Raw genomic sequence first — 18,659 nt, 5'->3', positions numbered from 1 at the left:
ATGGATGCGCTACTTCTACCTACCCAAGTGGCTGTGCTGAAAGTCAAGGCTCACGGAAAGTTAAATTCACCAGAAGCTAGAGGGAACTATCTAGCCGACAAGGCAGCTAAAGAAGCAGCAGCAGGTCCAGACGAAGGAAGTGAGACTCGAGTGGAGGATCAGCCAATGGAAATGGTCGCTCAGACGGGACCAGAAGTGTCTACCACCCCAGATGTAAGAACTCTTTCAGAAGCACAGGCGAGAGTTACGCCAGAAGAGCTGAAAATCTGGGAAGATAAGGGGGCTACCAAAGACAGAAGAGGGCTGTATCAAATCTCAAGGAAACCCTGTCTTCCAAGATCTCTGTACCCGGCAGTGGTACAATGGGCTCATGGACCCACGCATTTATCCAAAATGCTGATGAACGCCCTCATTCAGAAGTACTACGTGGCCCCTGGAATCTCGGTTCTGACTGACCGATACTGTAAGTCGTGCGTTACTTGTGCGGAATGTAACCCAGGACGTATGGAGAGGGTTCCTGCAAAACACCTTGCCAGACCCATGTATCCCTTTCAACGGATCCAGATTGACCACATCCAAATGCCAAAGAGCGGGCGATACGAATACGCCCTAGTAGTAGTAGATGTCTTCTCCGGCTGGCCAGAAGCATACGCAGTGAGCAATATGACTGCAAAGACTACTGCTAAGAAACTACTCTCAGAACTCGTCTGCAGGTTCGGAATCCCAGAGGTCATCGAAAGTGACCAAGGTCCAGCGTTCACTGCCAACGTCACCAAAGAAATTTGGCAGGCCCTTGGTAGCAGTCTGCTGTTCCATACACCTTACCACCCCCAGAGTAGTGGAAAGGTAGAGAGACTTAATGGCACACTAAAGAGCAAAATGCTCAAAATGACGCAGGAAACAGGGCTACCCTGGACAGACTGTCTCCCAATAGCCCTGTTCAGTGTGAGATATACACCCAGGGGGGATCACGCACTATCTCCCTATGAAATCCTGTTTGGGTCAGCCCCAAGGTTAGGTTGTTACTACCCCCAACAGTTACAACTGCAATCTGATGTGTTGACTAAGTATGTGACTTCCCTTGCTAAAGAACTAACCAGGGTCCATGCACAGGTGTTCTCTTCCATTCCAGATCCAGAGGCGGACACCGGGACCCATACCTTGAAGCCTGGGGATTGGGTGTATGTCAAGAAGTTCCTCAGGAAGCACTCCCTCGAGCCTCGATTTGATGGTCCCTACCAGGTGCTTCTGACTACTGCCACAGCTGTGAAACTAGCCGGAAGACCCACCTGGATCCACGCTTCCCACTGTAAGAAAGTTCCAGATCTGGGAGACCAGGTCTAGTCATGCTGTGGACATTGTTTTGTTTGGGACTCGTCAGAGTGGGAGGTGGGTCTCGAGCAGTAATCACGAGAGAGGAGGGTGGCAACTGGAATCCTTGGTCGGAGGAATATGAGGGTACTGTTACCTTTTGGTATAACTCATCCAACACTCAGGTGGCCACATATTCCTTCGACTATTGTACTGTGGTCCCGTGTCTAAAAACAAAATCCCACCATGGGCCGGATTTAGCCCGATCCAGTTGGCTATATGACTTGTACACCCTGGGAATTCAATATATTTGTGTTACTGATAACGTCTGGGGAGAAGACTGTCGCTATTGGGGATCAGTGGGATGGAACACAGGAACAGACTGGTCCTATAAACCGCGAAGTGCCGTAAATAAAAAAGATAAGAGCGGGAAATCCCTAATTAGTCGTATGACCCTCCTTAAAAATAATAAGGATAGTGGGAACTGGAAGGCTGAACTCATCATGTTGCTTGGCTTTAATATGGTTCTTACACTAACCATAGAAAATCCAAGCCCGGGAGACGAGGGGACTTATTGTTTGGGGACATACTGGTACGGGAGGACAGATCCCTTAGGGAAGTTTAAAATAAGGGATATGGTAGATGCTCCCGAATGGAGGCCTTCACCTAGCCCTGTGCCTATATTTAACCCCCTGCGCCCCCAAATAAAGACCTTGACGAACATGATGGCCATAGCCGACCCTACCTTTGAAGACGTCATGACAGTAGAGACTGGCTACTCTGACCAGAATCTCTGGTTAGAGTGGATGAGGTACAATGCCAACAAGAGCAACAAGTCTAACTGTTACGTGTGCGGTAGTGCCCGACCGCACTTGGGGACGGTCCCACTGAATCTCCCTGTAGATGTTGAAAAGTGTTTCCTTAGTCTCTTCACGAACGTTTCCACCAATCACACTGTTTGTGAGAAGTGGAAAAAGGAATACCCCATAATCACCCAAGTGCCTCGCCCCGGGGAGAGTATTACAATCTACCCCGGAAACTACACCTGCTATGCAAACCGACAAGGGGGGAGATTTTTGGGGAACTTCACCAACGGGTATTGCTCCTCCTACAGTACACTGGGAGGGGAATGGACGCAGAATCAGGTCCAGTCCTTAGGAGACGTTTACTGGCTTTGTGGAGACATGAGGTTGAGGACCCGTCTGGAAGGTAATTGGACAGGGGAGTGTGCCTTAGCAAAAGCCCTTATGCCCCTCCACATCCTGTCAGATAACGTTGAGGATAATGAGGTTACCCCCAATAGTTATCATAGAGTGAGACGAGAGGCTCCTGGCGGTAGTTTCGATTTACACGTGTACATTGACGCCATAGGACAGCCAAGGGGGGTACCTGACGAGTATAAAGCTAGAGACCAAGTTAAAGCTGGATTCGAGTCCATTTTCCCAATCATTACGGTAAATAAAAACGTTGACTGGATTAATTATATTTATTATAATCAGCAGCGATTTATAAATTACACCAGAGATGCCTTACAGGGACTAGCTGACCAATTAGGACCTGCCTCGACTATGACTTTTCAAAATAGAATGGCTTTAGACATGATTTTAGCTGAGAAGGGGGGTGTCTGTAAGATGATAGGGGAGACTTGTTGTACCTACATCCCAGACAATACAGGACCCACGGGTAAAGTCACAGTTGCCATTAAAAAGTTGACTGCACTATCGGAAGAATTAAAAAGAAACTCAGGGATAACTGACCCTTGGGACCAGTACTTTTCATGGATGAGTGGGTGGCAGAGAATTCTGGTGCAGATAGGCATTGCTGTTCTATGTGTACTGATTATCTTTTCTATTCTAGCCTGCTGTGTTGTCCCCTGTGTCAAAAAGACCTGTGAAACTGCTGTTGAAAAAGCCGCTCCCACAATGAGTTTACTGGATGCATCCCCAGATGGAGTGGACAAGTCCTACACCCCCTTGAAGACTCTAAATCCAACCTACAACGCGCTCCAGTTATAGGGTCAGACCACCCTCCTTGGAATTACGAGTCGGTGACTACGGGGGACCCAGGCTAGCTGTGGTCCAGTCGCAAGGGCTGTGAAGAACCCGTGGTTGGCTTGGAGAGCTTACCTTGGTATGCTCGATGGGCCTGCCTAGATTTGGGACCCCAAGGAGGGTCACCCGCAGATGATTGTGGAATTACTAGGGAAAGTTAGAGAATAGACATTTCAAGGGGGGATTGTAGTAGACATCATGATTAATATAAAATGTCTATTGATTTATATAAACCCAAATGTATTTTGTTGTTGTAATGACTTTTAACTCTGGAGTTTGATCGACACACAATCTAATCATAGTATTTAGTAGACAATGGGATGGTGAAGGATGTCTGATCTAATGTTGACTAAGTACATAGAAATTGCACAAGAAACCTCTAAGAGTTAAGGGCTATAGTGTTATGTGTATATCCTGTGGTCAATACTGTGTGTTTATCTAGGCCCCCTTCCACTCGTCAAACACAAGCTAGTTAAACACATCATTTGTCAACTACACAGAATTCCTTAAGGCTGTCTGCATGCTAAAGAATACAAAGTCCATACCTTGGCGGACGTGAGGACGGGAGGGTAGGGAGGCGGGAGACTCTGTATAATCTAGCGAATAAGAATATATATATGTTGGTGATGTAATCTGTTAAACGCCCATAAAGGGCAGGTGTTATCCTTTTTCAATAAAAAGGCCTGTCTGGACGTCTCTGCCAGAAGAGCCATTTTTAACATGAGATTCATACCTTGTGTTTGACTTGGTCAGTGTGCGCATACTGCTTCCACACAATTAGGAAAGCTGCAGAATACCCTGAAGCCTGCTGGAGAAAACCCTATTCCAGCTCATGACCTTTCAGAATTCAAGCTTCCCTGTATGGAAATTAGAGCCTTGACCCCAGACTACAGCATAAAATCACACAATGCGTTTTTTGGGAATCCACATTACATGGGAGAATCTGAGCGACTTCCAATGAGGCCCGGTCATCGGTGCTGGACTAGCCGGGGCCAGGATGTCACTGCCAACTGTGTGGGGATTTCTCATGCAGCGGTGTGGAGAGTATACCAAGAATGGCATAGTCAAGGAAGAAGATCCAGCAAAAGGGGATCCTGAAGACGGAAAGAATCCAAAAGACTCATTACTGAAAGGGGTCAAAGGAGGATGTCAATAATCGTTCTAATGAACAGACGTTTCACAGTCAAGTAAATTGCGGCCAAATACAGTACTGGTGTTCCATCTAATGTGCTCCAATGTGCAGTTTGTTGTAGCACAGATGCGCTATAACAGCAGACAACCAGTTCCAACACCATTGTGTCTAAGAGAAACAGAAAGGTGAGACTTCAGTGGTAAAGGAGTGCAAAATTGTATCACTGAGCAGTGGAAAACCATCTCCTGGTCAGATGAATTCAGATTTCTGTTGCAAGGTGCTGATGGGAGGGACAAAATTTGGCGCAAGCAGCATGAATCGATGACTCTGTCAGGGTGGTGGGGTGAAGTAATGGTGTGGGGAAGGTTTTCTTGGCACATCATGGATCCTCTAGAAGTGCGGCATCGACAGATATCAAAGGCCAAAGGAGGTCCAACGCACTACTAAATGGGTGTCTCTAATAACGGTTCTATTCATTGTATCTTTATAGATGTTAGAGATCCCATTGTATTCAGTGATACACCTGTCTTCAGTGAGCTCCCCCTTGTGGTGGCTGTTTTTTCCTTTAACTCTATGGCTGTTTGAAGGGAAATAGAAAATGTGAAGCCCCTATAAAGATATAATATGAAAGCAGCGCTACATTTTTACCTGTCTGGATTTAAATAAACTAAGCGATGTGTACAAATGTCAGACTGCTTTGTGTTGAATATTAGGTGGGCTCCCCGCTGCTCTGAAGTTCCCTTATGCCCCCTTTCTAATTGACATATCGGAGAACTTCTTTATATTATGTTTTGCTGCCGGTCATGTCAGACAAGCTGTACCTTGCAGAGTATGTAGCATCTTTTTTGACATTTTCTTTCCTTTGTCATTTTGTCCTCTGGCATTTTCCGGCAGCTTGATGAGGTCTTGGGAGACCAGCCGGCCTTGAAGGAGAAGGTCTTTGCGCTCTTGAAGCAATACGCTCAGGAAAGGAAAGTAGATCGTTTGGCATGTATGCTACCCATGATACTCACAGAAGAGTCTCAGCACCGTCTCATCGACAACATCAGGTAATAATCTCCATTAGTGCATTATTACATATACAGTAGATGTGGCAGAGCTGTGTTTGTCATTTGGCACAACTCAACAATTTATTTAATTTCTAGATATTAAAGAGATAAAGAAAGTTATACAATCTTTCAGTATATTTTCTGTATTAACTAGTCCTGGAATTTAAGATCTCTGCTTGCTGTCATTCAGTAGGAACCTTAAGGCTTATATCCACGGGCGTATGTATAAAATGGTGTGGGTCTCCCGCACAGTTTTACACACACACAGCCCTTTTGCTCTGCCGGCAGAGACTGCATATTGGCTGAGTATGCACTGACGTCACGGATATGGGCAGTGTATATATATATTTTTTTTTCAAATTCTCTGCTCTATTTACAGCAGGGTTACATAACTCCGCCATTGAACTATTCATGACCTATCGTGAGGATAGGTCATCAGTAGTTATGCCTGGGAAAACCCCTTTTAATACATTCCCCCCAGGGACGTTTTATGGGCTTTTAATCTGGAATACTGCTTTAATGATGTTTGGAAACTAATTCACACCTAATGCTTGTCACAGCTGAGGGTTTGCTGCAGTCTAGAGAGGTCTAGTTGCTACAGTGTACCAGTCTGGAGTCCCGACTATTTATCTAATAGAAGATTGTCTAGATTGGATACAATTGTAGCAAAGCCTTAGCTGCAAGTAGTAATAGGTTTGTAGGGGTTTTAAAACTCTGGATGTAAACAAGAATGTTCCCATTCACTGATACTAAGCAGAGATATTGTAAATGGTGAGGAAATGAAACACAAAGGGACCTATTTACTTAGACCAGCGGTTCATATAGCAGTCTAATGCCTGGTTAAGACAACAATTATCTCTCAAAATATGTCTTTTGAGCGATATTTGAGCAATAATCGTTGTGTGCATTTACAGGACAAGGTGATCGCTCTAACAGCAGTTTGATTGACAGTTTTGAGTGATCATTTTGCACTCCGAGCGGGGTATGTAGAAGACAAGCTGGGCCGCTAGTCTTCTGCATCCAGCTGTTCTCTGCTCGGAGGGCTTGGCTTTTATACAGCTGAACGCTCTGACCGAGGTATGCAGACGACAAGCGGGGCCGCTTGTCTTCTGCATCCAGCTGTTATCTGCTCGGAGCGCCCGGCTGTTATACAGCTGAGCACTTCAAGCAGGGTATGCAGAACACAGCTGAACCGCTGTGTTCTTCATACCCCGGCTGTGTTCATGGAGCGGAATACAGCTGAAACAATAGTATCAGCTGTATCCTGCTGTGAACTCCTGATAAGGCTGGTCGTTCTCTTTCAGCATGCTGAAAGAGAATGATCAGCAAATCGTTAACGAAAACTGCGCGATGTCGGTACAGTTAGACCCAACGGTTCTCGCTCAAAAGACGGCTTTGAGCAATTTTGAGCGAGAATCGTTGTGTCTAAACCAGCCTTTAGTAAAGTTTGCATCGGTGTTAATTTGACAGATGTGTTGAGAGGCGCAAGCCTTTTTATACATTTGTTGCATCTGGCCGCACCTAGCAGAGACATGTGCCAGCTAGGAGCCGGAGTAGCTATAATTTACACCGGTTTTTGGTATATAGTAAATCTCATGGGTTGCATGTGGCCACACCACCTAATGCTAGGCCCTGCCCACTTTAAAAAAAAAGCCCAAAGGCCTGATGTAAACCCTCAAAAGGTTGCAACTTTGGAAAATATGACTTTTTGGTGCCAGAATTCTAGTGCAACACAGTTAGAGGGTTCCACAGCCAGTACATGTAATGGGTGCTGTGAGACCAAATGTCCGTTAGCCAAGCTTGTAACGATGGCGCCACCTGTCTCTGGATGGCGGACAATGAAACAGTTGGAGCAGCTCGTGCTTGTCAGACGCTTCTCTCTACTGGTGGTCTGTTGGGGGATCCTGAGCCCAGTCACCTTGTGTGCCCTCACGCATTCACTGGTACCAACACCCCCTAACAGTCTGGTCAGACACTCCTCTCTACTGGTGGTCTGTCGGGAGGTCCTGACCCCGGTCACCTTGTGTGCCCTTACACATCCACTGGTCCCAACACCTCCTAACAGTCTGGTCAGAACAGTCCGGTGGAGGACAATTCATGGATACGACCATCCAGCTTCTCACATCCCAATAATGAGCCCCTCTCAGACTCTGGTAACGGGGTGAAAACTCTTCCCTGCGCCATAGAGGCGTCTAGTGGTCAACAAGCTCTACACAAGCGGAAGAAGAGGTCACTACACACAAGGAGCCTCCGAGAGCCTTTTATAGGCCAAGGGGGGGAACCACTTTTAGGGCCTCAGGTAGCAACACCATTCATCTAATCACCACAACTCTAATCACTTGTATATGCGCCTGAGATGTAACTGCATGCCCAGTTTTGGAGCAAAAGGACAACTCTTTCCAGATTTTTTTTTTACAAAAAAAGTGTACAATAATTGAGCTTCATTTATGTAAAATTAGAAGCCTTTGCTTCGTTTGACGCATTGAGTCAGGTTATTTCCCCCCTCATATTAATTCTACACCCTTTAACAATATTACAATATATAGCTTGGACTACGCCTTCAACGGATGTCCAGGATTAGAAAAACATGGCTGCTTTCTTCCAAAGACACCACCACATCTGTCATTGGGTATGTGTGGTATTGCAGTTTAGCTCTGTTGAGGTGACTGGGGCTGAAGTGCAATACCACACACAACCTGTGGACAGATATGGCGCTGTAATAAAGCAGCTATGATTTTCTAATCCTGGACCACCCCTTTAATAAAGGACCCTTTGCTGCAGGGCTCAGGTCATCTAGGACCATATTCTGCATCCTTCTCTTCACCACTAGGTAACACAGTAAAGCTTCTTTGTTTTATCTGTTTTCTTCCTTGTGCTATTTACGTCTCCTGTTGATCACGAGATTGTAATTCACAAATCCTCAAATAGCAAAGCTGAGACAGACGCTTAAGGCGCAAAGTGCAGAAAAGGTTCTTGTGGATGTGGTCAGTGCATACAATACCAGGCATAGTCAGTTAACCCTTTTCATGCAGCGTGTCTATTTACAGTTGCCAAAAAAGGCCTTGGATGTCAGACAAAATTTAACAACTTTGCAATCACTTAAGGGCTAATGCCCACGGACGGATTTATGCCGCGTTCCCCGCGGAGTAAATCCGCGGCAGAATAACACAGCTATTAGGTTCTATTGAACCTAATAGCGCAGTCCTCACATACTGCGGATTTACGCCACGGGGAAAAAACAACGCGGCATGTTCTAATTTACCACATTTTTTACAGCGGCGGGAGGTCTCCATTAATTAGTATTAATGGAGACTGTGGAAAAATGTGGAAAAAAACACTAGTGGGGACTTTTTGTTTATCCCCGCTGGATTCTTGCGGCGTAGAACCGCGGGCATATCCCGCTCCATCCATGGGCATGAACCCTTAAGGCCCTTTTAGATTGAACGATTATCATTAGAAAAAATTATTCAAATGAGCAATAAACAATAAACATCGTTTAGTCTAAAGACAGCCAACGATTGAATGATAATCATTCACTTTTCATTCGTCATTCATTTTAGGCAGGCATAAAAATCATTGTTGGCTCTTTCACTAATTGTTCGGTTTAAAGGGGTTTTCCAGGAAAATACTATCGATGATGGTTGATTGGCTTGGGTCCATCGCATCGGCCACTACATGGGAGGTCGGCGCGGAGACTTCAGCTCCAAATATAGAGAGGTCGCAGCAGAAGCCTCTGCGCTGACCTCCATATAGTGGCTGGTGCTTGTAACTGCAGACACGGCTCCCACTGATTTCAATGAGAGCCGTGCCTGCAGGTACAAGCATTAACCACTGCACAGACGTTGGCGCAGAGGCTTCTACTCCGATCAGGGTCCTGAGCGACAGACCCCAGCCGATCAACTATTGATGACCCATCCTGATGATAGGTCATTAATAGTATTTCCCTGGAAAACCCCTTTAAATACCGATCGTTCAGTCGTTCTCAGCCACCTAAACAGCAAATGTGAAAGACTGAACAATTTATCATTTGAACGAGCCAACTTTGTATCTGCCTGTATAAACAGACTGATGGATGACGATCATTCGGCTCATCTAAACAGACTGACTCCTACACAAGTAAGGATACAACAATACTGACTCTTTAATAAAATAATAATAAATACATTCTAGCCAAGACTGAGATATAATATGACCCCCTACCTATTAGAAAAACCTGAGCTGAATTCAAAAAGACAGTGTTCAAAGTGACCGCTGAGAAGGTCTCCTCCACTGAAAAATACTATCTACCTCCGAATTAATACTTTCACACGTTAGTAGTCAATTTTCTTATATGTATATGGCAGCAATCTGTATACAAACGTACATGACTCATTGAGTAGAATAAGCTCTACACCGCAGGCAGCTTGGACCACATTCACATCTGTGCCTGCGGCTCCTGCATGTTTTTCTTGTTCAGCTCTGTCTTCGGAACTTCCGGATCTGGCAAATTCTAGAGCCAAGCAGTGCCAAACCGGATCCCATTGATTTTAATTGGGTCCATCCAGCTTCCTGCATTACAACTGGCATTATACCAGACAAACTAGTGCTACATGCTACGCTAGAGGCTCCGAACAGAACCTCCGATGCAGATGTGAGTGGGGCCTTAGAGTTTACCACATTGGAAACTGTGTGAACTTTTCTTCGTATTGCACCATTCTTAGCAATATTGAATATTCTAGCTCTGGTAATTAGAGATAAGGGAGCACCCAAATGCTCGGGGTCGCGTTATTCGAGTCGAGCTTTTTGTAAAATTCGAGAGCTCTACTCGAGTAACGAACCCCATTGACTACAGTGGGAGACTCAAGCATTTTTGTATGTGGAATGCAGGGTCCCGAGTCTCCGTCTCCCTCTCCCTCCAAATTTTCGAATGACGCACGCTGCATCGCGGCAGGAAGGGGCCAAAACAGGCACGTCACAGTGGGGAGGAGCCAAAAGCTGGGACGGGGTCGAACACGATTTGATGCTTGTTCGAGTAACAAGCACGCTAATACCCGAACGACCATCAAGCTCGCCAGAGTACGTTCGCTCAATTCTACTGGTAATCCTTTGCAAATTCCTCTTTGTGCTCTGCTGATGGCTATATGGATTTATCAATGTAACCTCTACATTAGACTAAACTTTTAAAGGGGTTGTCTGGTTTAGAAAAAAGTTTTCAATCACTATCATTCATTTTAAGAGGGAAGGCTTTCATTCGGAACCTCCAACAATTGACTGGAGCAGAGCGTGGCGACAAAAAGTGTTTTTCTCTGAAAGATCTGGCCTGTCTGTTTATTACACAGACTTCAATCGGCAGCATGTAATACTTCAATTTCCCTACAGCGCCCCCACAGGTAAAATAAACACTTGCTCACAGGTTCCCACATAGACTATCCTGCAGCATGGTTGCCAACAGTTCCAGTAAATGACTGACCTGGTCAGTGTTCTTATTGGGATAAATAATAAGTCAGTAGTGAATATGGAGAAGATACTGTACAGTTTATTTGTTGAGATACAGGTTAGGGTGGCTCCACATCTGCATTGGGGATTCAAATTTCCTGCTCCATTCAGGGAGCAAGAAAGGGGAATCCCCGCGGATGAACGGTTCCGCCCTTTGGACGGAACTGAACAGCGCCAGGTGGAGCCCATTAAAGGGGTTGTCCCGCGCCGAAACGGGTTTTTTTTTTTTTCAATAGCCCCCCCTGTTCGGCGCGAGACAAACCCGATGCAGGAATATAAAAAAAAAAACGGCCAGTACTTACCCGAATCCCCGCGCTCCGGCGACTTCTTACTTACCTAAGTAAGATGGCCGCCGGGATCTTCACCCACGGTGCACCATGCGGTGCACCGTGCGGTCCATTGCCGATTCCAGCCTCCTGATTGGCTGGAATCGGCACACGTGACGGGGCGGAGCTACGAGGAGCCGCTCTCCGGCACGAGCGGCCCCATTCAGAAAGGAAGAAGACCGGACTGCGCAAGCGCGTCTAATCGGGCGATTAGACGCTGAAAATTAGACGGCACCATGGAGACGAGGACGCTAGCAACGGAACAGGTAAGTGAATAACTTCTGTATGGCTCATAATTAATGCACAATGTACATTACAAAGTGCATTAATATGGCCATACAGAAGTGTATAACCCCACTTTGTTTCGCGGGACAACCCCTTTAACTATAATACCTGTATACCTATTTTCTGCTGGTATTTTTAGCTGGATCTGCGACCGAACCGCCAGCTGGAGGTTCCATGCAGATGTGAAACTGGCCTTACATACACTATCCTACAACAAGTGTTTGGACACTCCTATCATCAGAATGGAATGTGTCTTATCAGCATGTCATGTGTCCAAAGCCGTGCTACATAAGATGTAGACCGTTTGAGGTTTCAGCCATAGTTTGTTACGGGAATTACTCATTATTGTATATATGGGTTAGGCTGCTGCACACAAGCCGTCCATCACGAAGCCCAATGCATCGGACCATCTATAATGTTGCAAGCAGCATCGTCATTGGACAGTTGAGCAATGGAAGAACGTTCTATGGAGTGATGAATCACACTACTCCATGTTCACATCAGATGGAGGTTCCTGGGTATGGAGAAGTCTGGGGAACACCTTCTCCCTCACAGTGTTGTGCCAATAGTTAAGTACGGCGGAGGTCCCGTTATGTGATAGGGATGTGGCATGGTCCCAGTCCGCTGGTTGTAGTGACAAGACCCATGAACACGGAGGTGTACCCTGACATTCTAGACAATAATGTGCTACTGACAATGTGGTAATACTCTGGGAATGGTCGGCCATACTTCCAACAAGTCAGCGTTCCTTGTCACACATACAGTGCTATTTTAGATTGATTTGAGCATATGGATATTGCACTATTGGACCGGCTGTGCAGAGTCCCAATCTGAACCCTACTGAACATCTTTGGGATGAAATGGAACATCAGGTCAGGAAAAAAAGAGTAGTATCCATCTTCGTTGGGAGAACTCACCAGACATTTACAGGATGGATGGAGGGAAGGAAATACCAGCTGAAATGTATCAGACGTTAGTAGAAAGTATGCAACGGAGCGTGTCCGATGTCATTAGGGCTAAAGGAGCCCCAATAAGTAGGAACATATGGAAATACTACTTTTGTTTCTGCTTAGGTGTCCAATTGCTTCTGGTAGGATAGCGTGAGTATTTAGGATAGCTGTACAGGGGGACTGTGTACTGATATTCTGTGAACTCACAGTCTATGTTAAGCTACACACCAAAACAGCCCACATTTTTGGATTTTCCCAGTATTTCTTTTGACAAAGGAGGCAAACCTTAAACTGAGAAATTGGTCAAATTTACCCAAAAGTGAGTAGTTTCTTGGCATTCTTGGGTATTTTGTGGGTTACCTTGCCGTGTAAATGCACACGATTATCGCTCAAAAGAGGTCTTTTGAGCGAGAATTGTGTCTAAATGGGCCTTTACACCCCAGCTTAAATGTCTCAAATTATCCTGGCAACTATGCAACAGAGGGTCACCTTGCAAGACGGTGTTCATATCTGCACTAGAGGCTCCATGTAGAGTCTACAGCACAGATCCCGAACAAAATCCTGAATGAAATAGCACAGCATTCTGTTACATCGTCTAGGAAAACTCCAGGCCGCATGCCAAAAGCCCAACAGACCCCATTATAGTCAATGGGGTCCATTGGGTGCTATTCGGGTTCAGCATATGCCGGATCCAGGTATTTCCATTGGCCGAGCAGCAGAAATAAAAAGCGCAAATGTGAAAGAGGCACAATTTACTTATTTTTGGATGACCCATTTAACAAAAAAAAGGATCGTTCAGAGGTTAACCATTGACAGAATGCAGTCTTATACAGACTGAGACCAAGAAAAAGTTGTCATCCAGCCGGGGCAAACTCCTGAAAGGCAAATTTCCCTTTAAAGAATTTGGAGAAGCTGGGTGACAATTTTTGGCGAGCCCTGATGGTGGCTTCTCAGCTTTCCTCACAAACCTATGTAAGTGTATAGTAGGCTTTCTTAAAACCCGACAAATAAGACGACTCAAAAACCTTATTTTTATGGCGGAAACCCCCATTAAGGGCGATCTTTTTTATTTTCAGGAGTCAGTGACCCTTTTTGTGTTAATGTGCCTTCATGTTATAGACACAACGCTGAGGAGGGTTGCTCCAACATATCAATTTATCCTCTGCTCTTCTAGTAAATATTTCAGAAGACGGAGGTTCATACAGATAAATATAGCATGTTGTGATGGAGTGGTCTCCCATGTGGCAGAGCTATAAAAATAGAGATTGTTCTACGTGAACGGGGCCGCGCATTAATGCTTAGGAGAGACCCAGTCAAAGAGATGGGGGTAGCAGCTGGTGGAGTTGTAATCTCTTATCTACTACTCTTCACACTGCAAAGGGTTAATGCAAATGAAAGGCTTAGCTCCAAGAGATTTACCAGCTAATCTCTACAAATGAATTGCTTTTGAAGGCACCATAGTATTAGCACCAATGGGTGTGCCCAGTTGTGCCCGGTGGCAAACTGCTACATAATCAGCAATAATAGTATGAATAATACATGCAGGAAACATTTAAGTATTGAAGGGTTAATTCATTACGATCGTTCACAGAAAAAAAGGCCCTTTTTGATAATTCCCCGTTTATCCTGTGCCAAGTCTGAGCTGGCATAAGCAGTAGTTTGCCCTTCCCCTTTCGAGTATTACAGGGCATTAATTACACAGGGCTTTCTAACACTAAACAAGCTGAAAAAAGGCGACCGGCGGTAAAAGGTAGTGGGGCAAATGCCCCTTGGGCCACTCGTTATTTCTGCTCTTGGAAGCACTTTATTGGTGGGGTAATTGTCATGGCCTTGTCTGTTTTGCACAAACGTAAAATTGTCTAATTCAGTATTTCTTATTGAGAGGGAGTCGCAAGGAAAGTAAGTGAACCCTTTGGAATTAATAAATTGCGATCTGATCAGAATTAAAGAGAAGCTCAATGTAAATAATAACACAAAAACAGTTGTGTTGCTCATATTTTCATTGTAATTATCTACAGTGCGGGGAGAAAAAGTAAGTGAACCCTTGCAATTTAATAACATGAAGATTCCCTTTAGCATTAATCACTTCCAGCAAATATTTGTAGGTACAGGAAACAAGATTTGCACGATGTTGAGGAGGAATTTCGGACCATTCTTCCCTGCAGATATGTTTCAGTTCATCAATATTTCTGAGATGCCTTCCATGTGCAGTCTTCTTTTGGTGATGCCACAGCATCTTTGTATGGTTAAAGCCAGGACCTTGACTTGGACAATCCAATACACAATTATGTTTTCCACCATTCTTTAGTTGATTACTTGTGTGCCTTGGGTCATTGTCTTCTTACATCACCCAATGTCTTTTCAGCTTGAAGTCATAAACTGTTGCCCTTACATTCTTCTGTGAGGGCCTGTTCAGATTTTACTATTGGCTCTGTTCTGCAGAACTGTCAGGGTTCCCTTTTAAAAATGTGAAAATGTCACCAGTGGATGGGACCTGGATATAACTCATCTTGGCAAGTAATAAAAATTGCCGAAACGGATACCAATAAGTCCCCATATGAGCACATTTATGTTAATGTCAGACATTTTGTGCCAGAAAGAATAATATGGTGAACTATGCTGTTCTTGCGGCGCAAAATCATGGAAACTAATGGAAGCCTGCTCAAATATTGATCTATTGGTCCTCGTTTCAGCTGAAACTGGCCAAGATAGGTGCCATCCAGGTGTGCCTTTTTTGCAATTTTAAATGGAAACACTAATGGAACCCCCTGAGTGGAGCCAATAACAAGGTGTGAACAGGCCTTAAGATGTTCTGATCCACCTCAGAATTCATTGTTCCCTCAGTGATCACAAGGCATCCAGGCCCTGAGTCAACAAAGGATGTAGGATTAAAAAGGGGGTCAATACCTTGCTTGTCCCTGAGGGAATGTACGTATCACAAGCCTAATATGTCCCTTCCTTTTGGGACTTGGAGGTTAAAAGGGTTTTCCAGGACTCCGATACTAACGATCTATCCTTAGGATAGGTCATCAGTATCTGATTGTGGGGATCTGACACTTGGAATCCTCACCAATCAGCTGTTTGAATAAGCCACAACGGTTTTCATAGTGGCAGTGCCTGGTACTGCAGCTCAGTCCCATTCACTTGAGGCCGCTTTCACACAACCGAGAAACTCGTGTGAGATTTGTGCATTGCGAGACGCACAAATCTCATACAAATATGAACCCCATTCTTTTGAATTGCGTCATATACACAATCAATGTTTTCCGCATCCTGGCATTCTTTATCTTTTCGCGTTCTTCGGAACGCATTGCCCACTGGTTTCAATGGGACCTTCAGTGCATCGCATAGCTTTCACATGCCGTGCGATATGACCCCCATCACTCCTGAGAATGGGGGACTCGTGCCACGCATGTGCGACCAGCAGCTCTATACCCCACTACACTACAGAAATAGGAGAATGGGTGTTGAACTGTGAAATAGGGTGGGCCACAGGTCTCCTATTCTCAAGATCAGTAGGGGTCCCAGAGTTCAGACCCCCACCAATCTATCAGTTGTCACTCATCCAGTGGATGGGTGAAAACTGCAAAAAAAAAAATGACCCATCACCGGAAAACCCTTTTTATTGGGACCGAGCTGCTTTCAGGCCACATGACGATTGAACGTGATGTCACGGGCTGAGAACAGACCACGGTGCTCATCTGAGTGCTATGGTCGCTTTAAATAACCGATCAGCAGGGGTCCAGAGTGGTGGACCCCCGCTGCAATGGGATATTGACGACCTATATTAAGGAACAGGTCATCAATATTGGAGTCCTGGAAAACCCCTTTAAGTGCTCAGTGCCTCATTATTTTGCACTTCCCTTCGGCATATCCTTGAACTTAGGAGCCGAGCACTTTTGATCTTCCAGGATGTGGATTAGTGATGGGAATTCTCGATCCTCTCCAGTGGGATTTGATGCTCCCTATTAAGATGCCTGGAAACCGGTGGAAAATGTGAGAAGAGAGCCAGGACTAAATCTCTCCCCACAGACATCCCGCCCCTCCCTTACCGCACACACTCACACACAGGCTGGCACATTCCCCATCTCATCTGGAGTTGCAGTCGTCTTCTGCAGACACCAGCAGATGCTTCCCTGAGCTCAGGTTTCAGGAAGAGGGTGGCAGCCGGTGGGTACCACTCCAGGAGGTGCTCAGAGTTACCTACATGAGGATGAATAGCCCTGGATCATAATGAGCTGCTGGGGGTAAGTCATGGAGCTCACTAGTCATTCTCTAATTACTGCTAGTTACACAAATAGATCATTAATTACACTGATGCCACTGTCAGCCATACGTAAAGTGTTAGCTGTGAGGATGAGTGGTTTACAAATGGCATCACGTACTTTTCTGCAGGTGGTATAGAATGGTGGTGCTATCGCTGGGGTTATGTGTGTGGCCAGGTGTTACATCTACACGGGTGAGTTGGTGCAGGAGGGGGCACAATGACTGGCAACAGATCCCGCTAGGCTCTGATGGATGCATCTGTGGTTATAGGAACAACTTACTGTAATATAATGTGAGAAGGACTCAGCAAGGCTCATAATATCACATTGTAGGCATTGTTGTTTTTAGAGCTTGCAATCAAATCCAATTATTAACATATTCAGTTGAGCATGATCAATTTAATAGTCTGTCTATCTATCTATCTCATATCTATCTATCTCATATCTATCTATCTCATATCTATCTATCTCATATCTATCTATCTCATATCTATCATCTATCTATCTCATATCTATCTATCTCATATCTATCTCATATCTATCTATCTATCTATCTCATATCTATCTATCTATCTATCTATCTATCTATCTCATATCTATCTATCTCATATCTATCTATCTCATATCTATCTATCTCATATCTATCATCTATCTATCTCATATCTATCATCTATCTATCTCATATCTATCTATCTCATATCTATCTATCTATCTATCTCATATCTATCTATCTATCTATCTATCTATCTATCTCTCATTATCTATCTATCTCTCATTATCTATCTATCTCATATCTATCTATCTCATATCTATCTAGCTCTCTCAAATCTATCTATCTCTCTCTCTCATATCTATCTATATATCTATTTATCTCATATCTATCCATCTCATATCTATCTATCTCCTATCTATCTATCTCCTATCTATCTCTCTATCTATCTCATATCTATCTATCTATCTATCTCATATCTATCTATCTCTCTCTCTCTCATATCTATCTATCTATCTCATAGCTATCTATCTATCTATCTCTCTCAAATCTATCTATCTCTCTCATATCTATCTATCTATCTCTCTCATATCTATCTCTCTATCTATCTATTTATCTCATATCTATCTATCTATTTAGCTATCTCATATCTAGCTATCTCATATCTATCTATCTCATATCTATCTATCTATCTCATATATATCTGTCTATCTATCTCATATCTATCTATCTATCTATCTATCTCATATCTATCTCATATCTATCTATCTATCTCATATCTATCTCATATCTATCTATCTATCTATCTATCTATCTCATATCTATCTATCTATCTATCTCATATCTATCTATCTATCTATCTATCTATCTATCTATCTATCTCATATCTATCTATCTATCTATCTATCTATCTATCTATCTCTCTCAAATCTATCTATCTCTCTCATATCTATCTATCTCTCTCTCTCATATCTATCTATCTCATAGCTATCTATCTATCTCTCTCAAATCTATCTATCTCTCTCATATCTATCTATCTCTCTCATATCTATCTATCTCTCTCATATCTATCTCTCTATCTATCTATCTATTTATCTCATATCTATCCATCTCATATCTATCTATCTATTTAGCTATCTCATATCTAGCTATCTCATATCTATCTATCTCATATCTATCTATCTATCTCATATCTATCTATCTCATATCTATCTATCTATCTCATATCTATCTATCTCATATCTATCTATCTATCTATCTCATATCTATCTATCTATCTCATATCTATCTATCTATCTATCTATCTATCTATCTATCTATCTATC

General features: G+C 44.0%; 1 protein-coding gene across 2 annotated transcripts in view; it reads left to right on the top strand.

Annotated features, from left to right (window-relative positions):
- Positions 1–18,659, top strand: part of GRID2IP (Grid2 interacting protein) — a 142,123-nt gene that overhangs the window by 20,417 nt on the left and 103,047 nt on the right. Inside the window, exon 3 of one of the 2 annotated variants that reach the window (XM_066576551.1) lies at positions 5,389–5,543. In XM_066576551.1, coding sequence (XP_066432648.1) covers positions 5,389–5,543 — 155 coding nt within the window. Of the gene's footprint in view, positions 1–5,388; positions 5,544–16,696; positions 16,827–18,659 lie in introns of those variants that run through there. The other variant, XM_066576552.1, reaches the window with a different exon arrangement.

Source organism: Eleutherodactylus coqui, chromosome 8, assembly GCF_035609145.1.
Source record: "Eleutherodactylus coqui strain aEleCoq1 chromosome 8, aEleCoq1.hap1, whole genome shotgun sequence".
In the NCBI taxonomy this organism is placed as follows: Eukaryota; Metazoa; Chordata; class Amphibia; order Anura; family Eleutherodactylidae; genus Eleutherodactylus; species Eleutherodactylus coqui.
The sequence above is the reverse complement of the archived record's forward strand: the minus strand, read 5'-3'. Positions and strand labels throughout refer to the sequence as shown.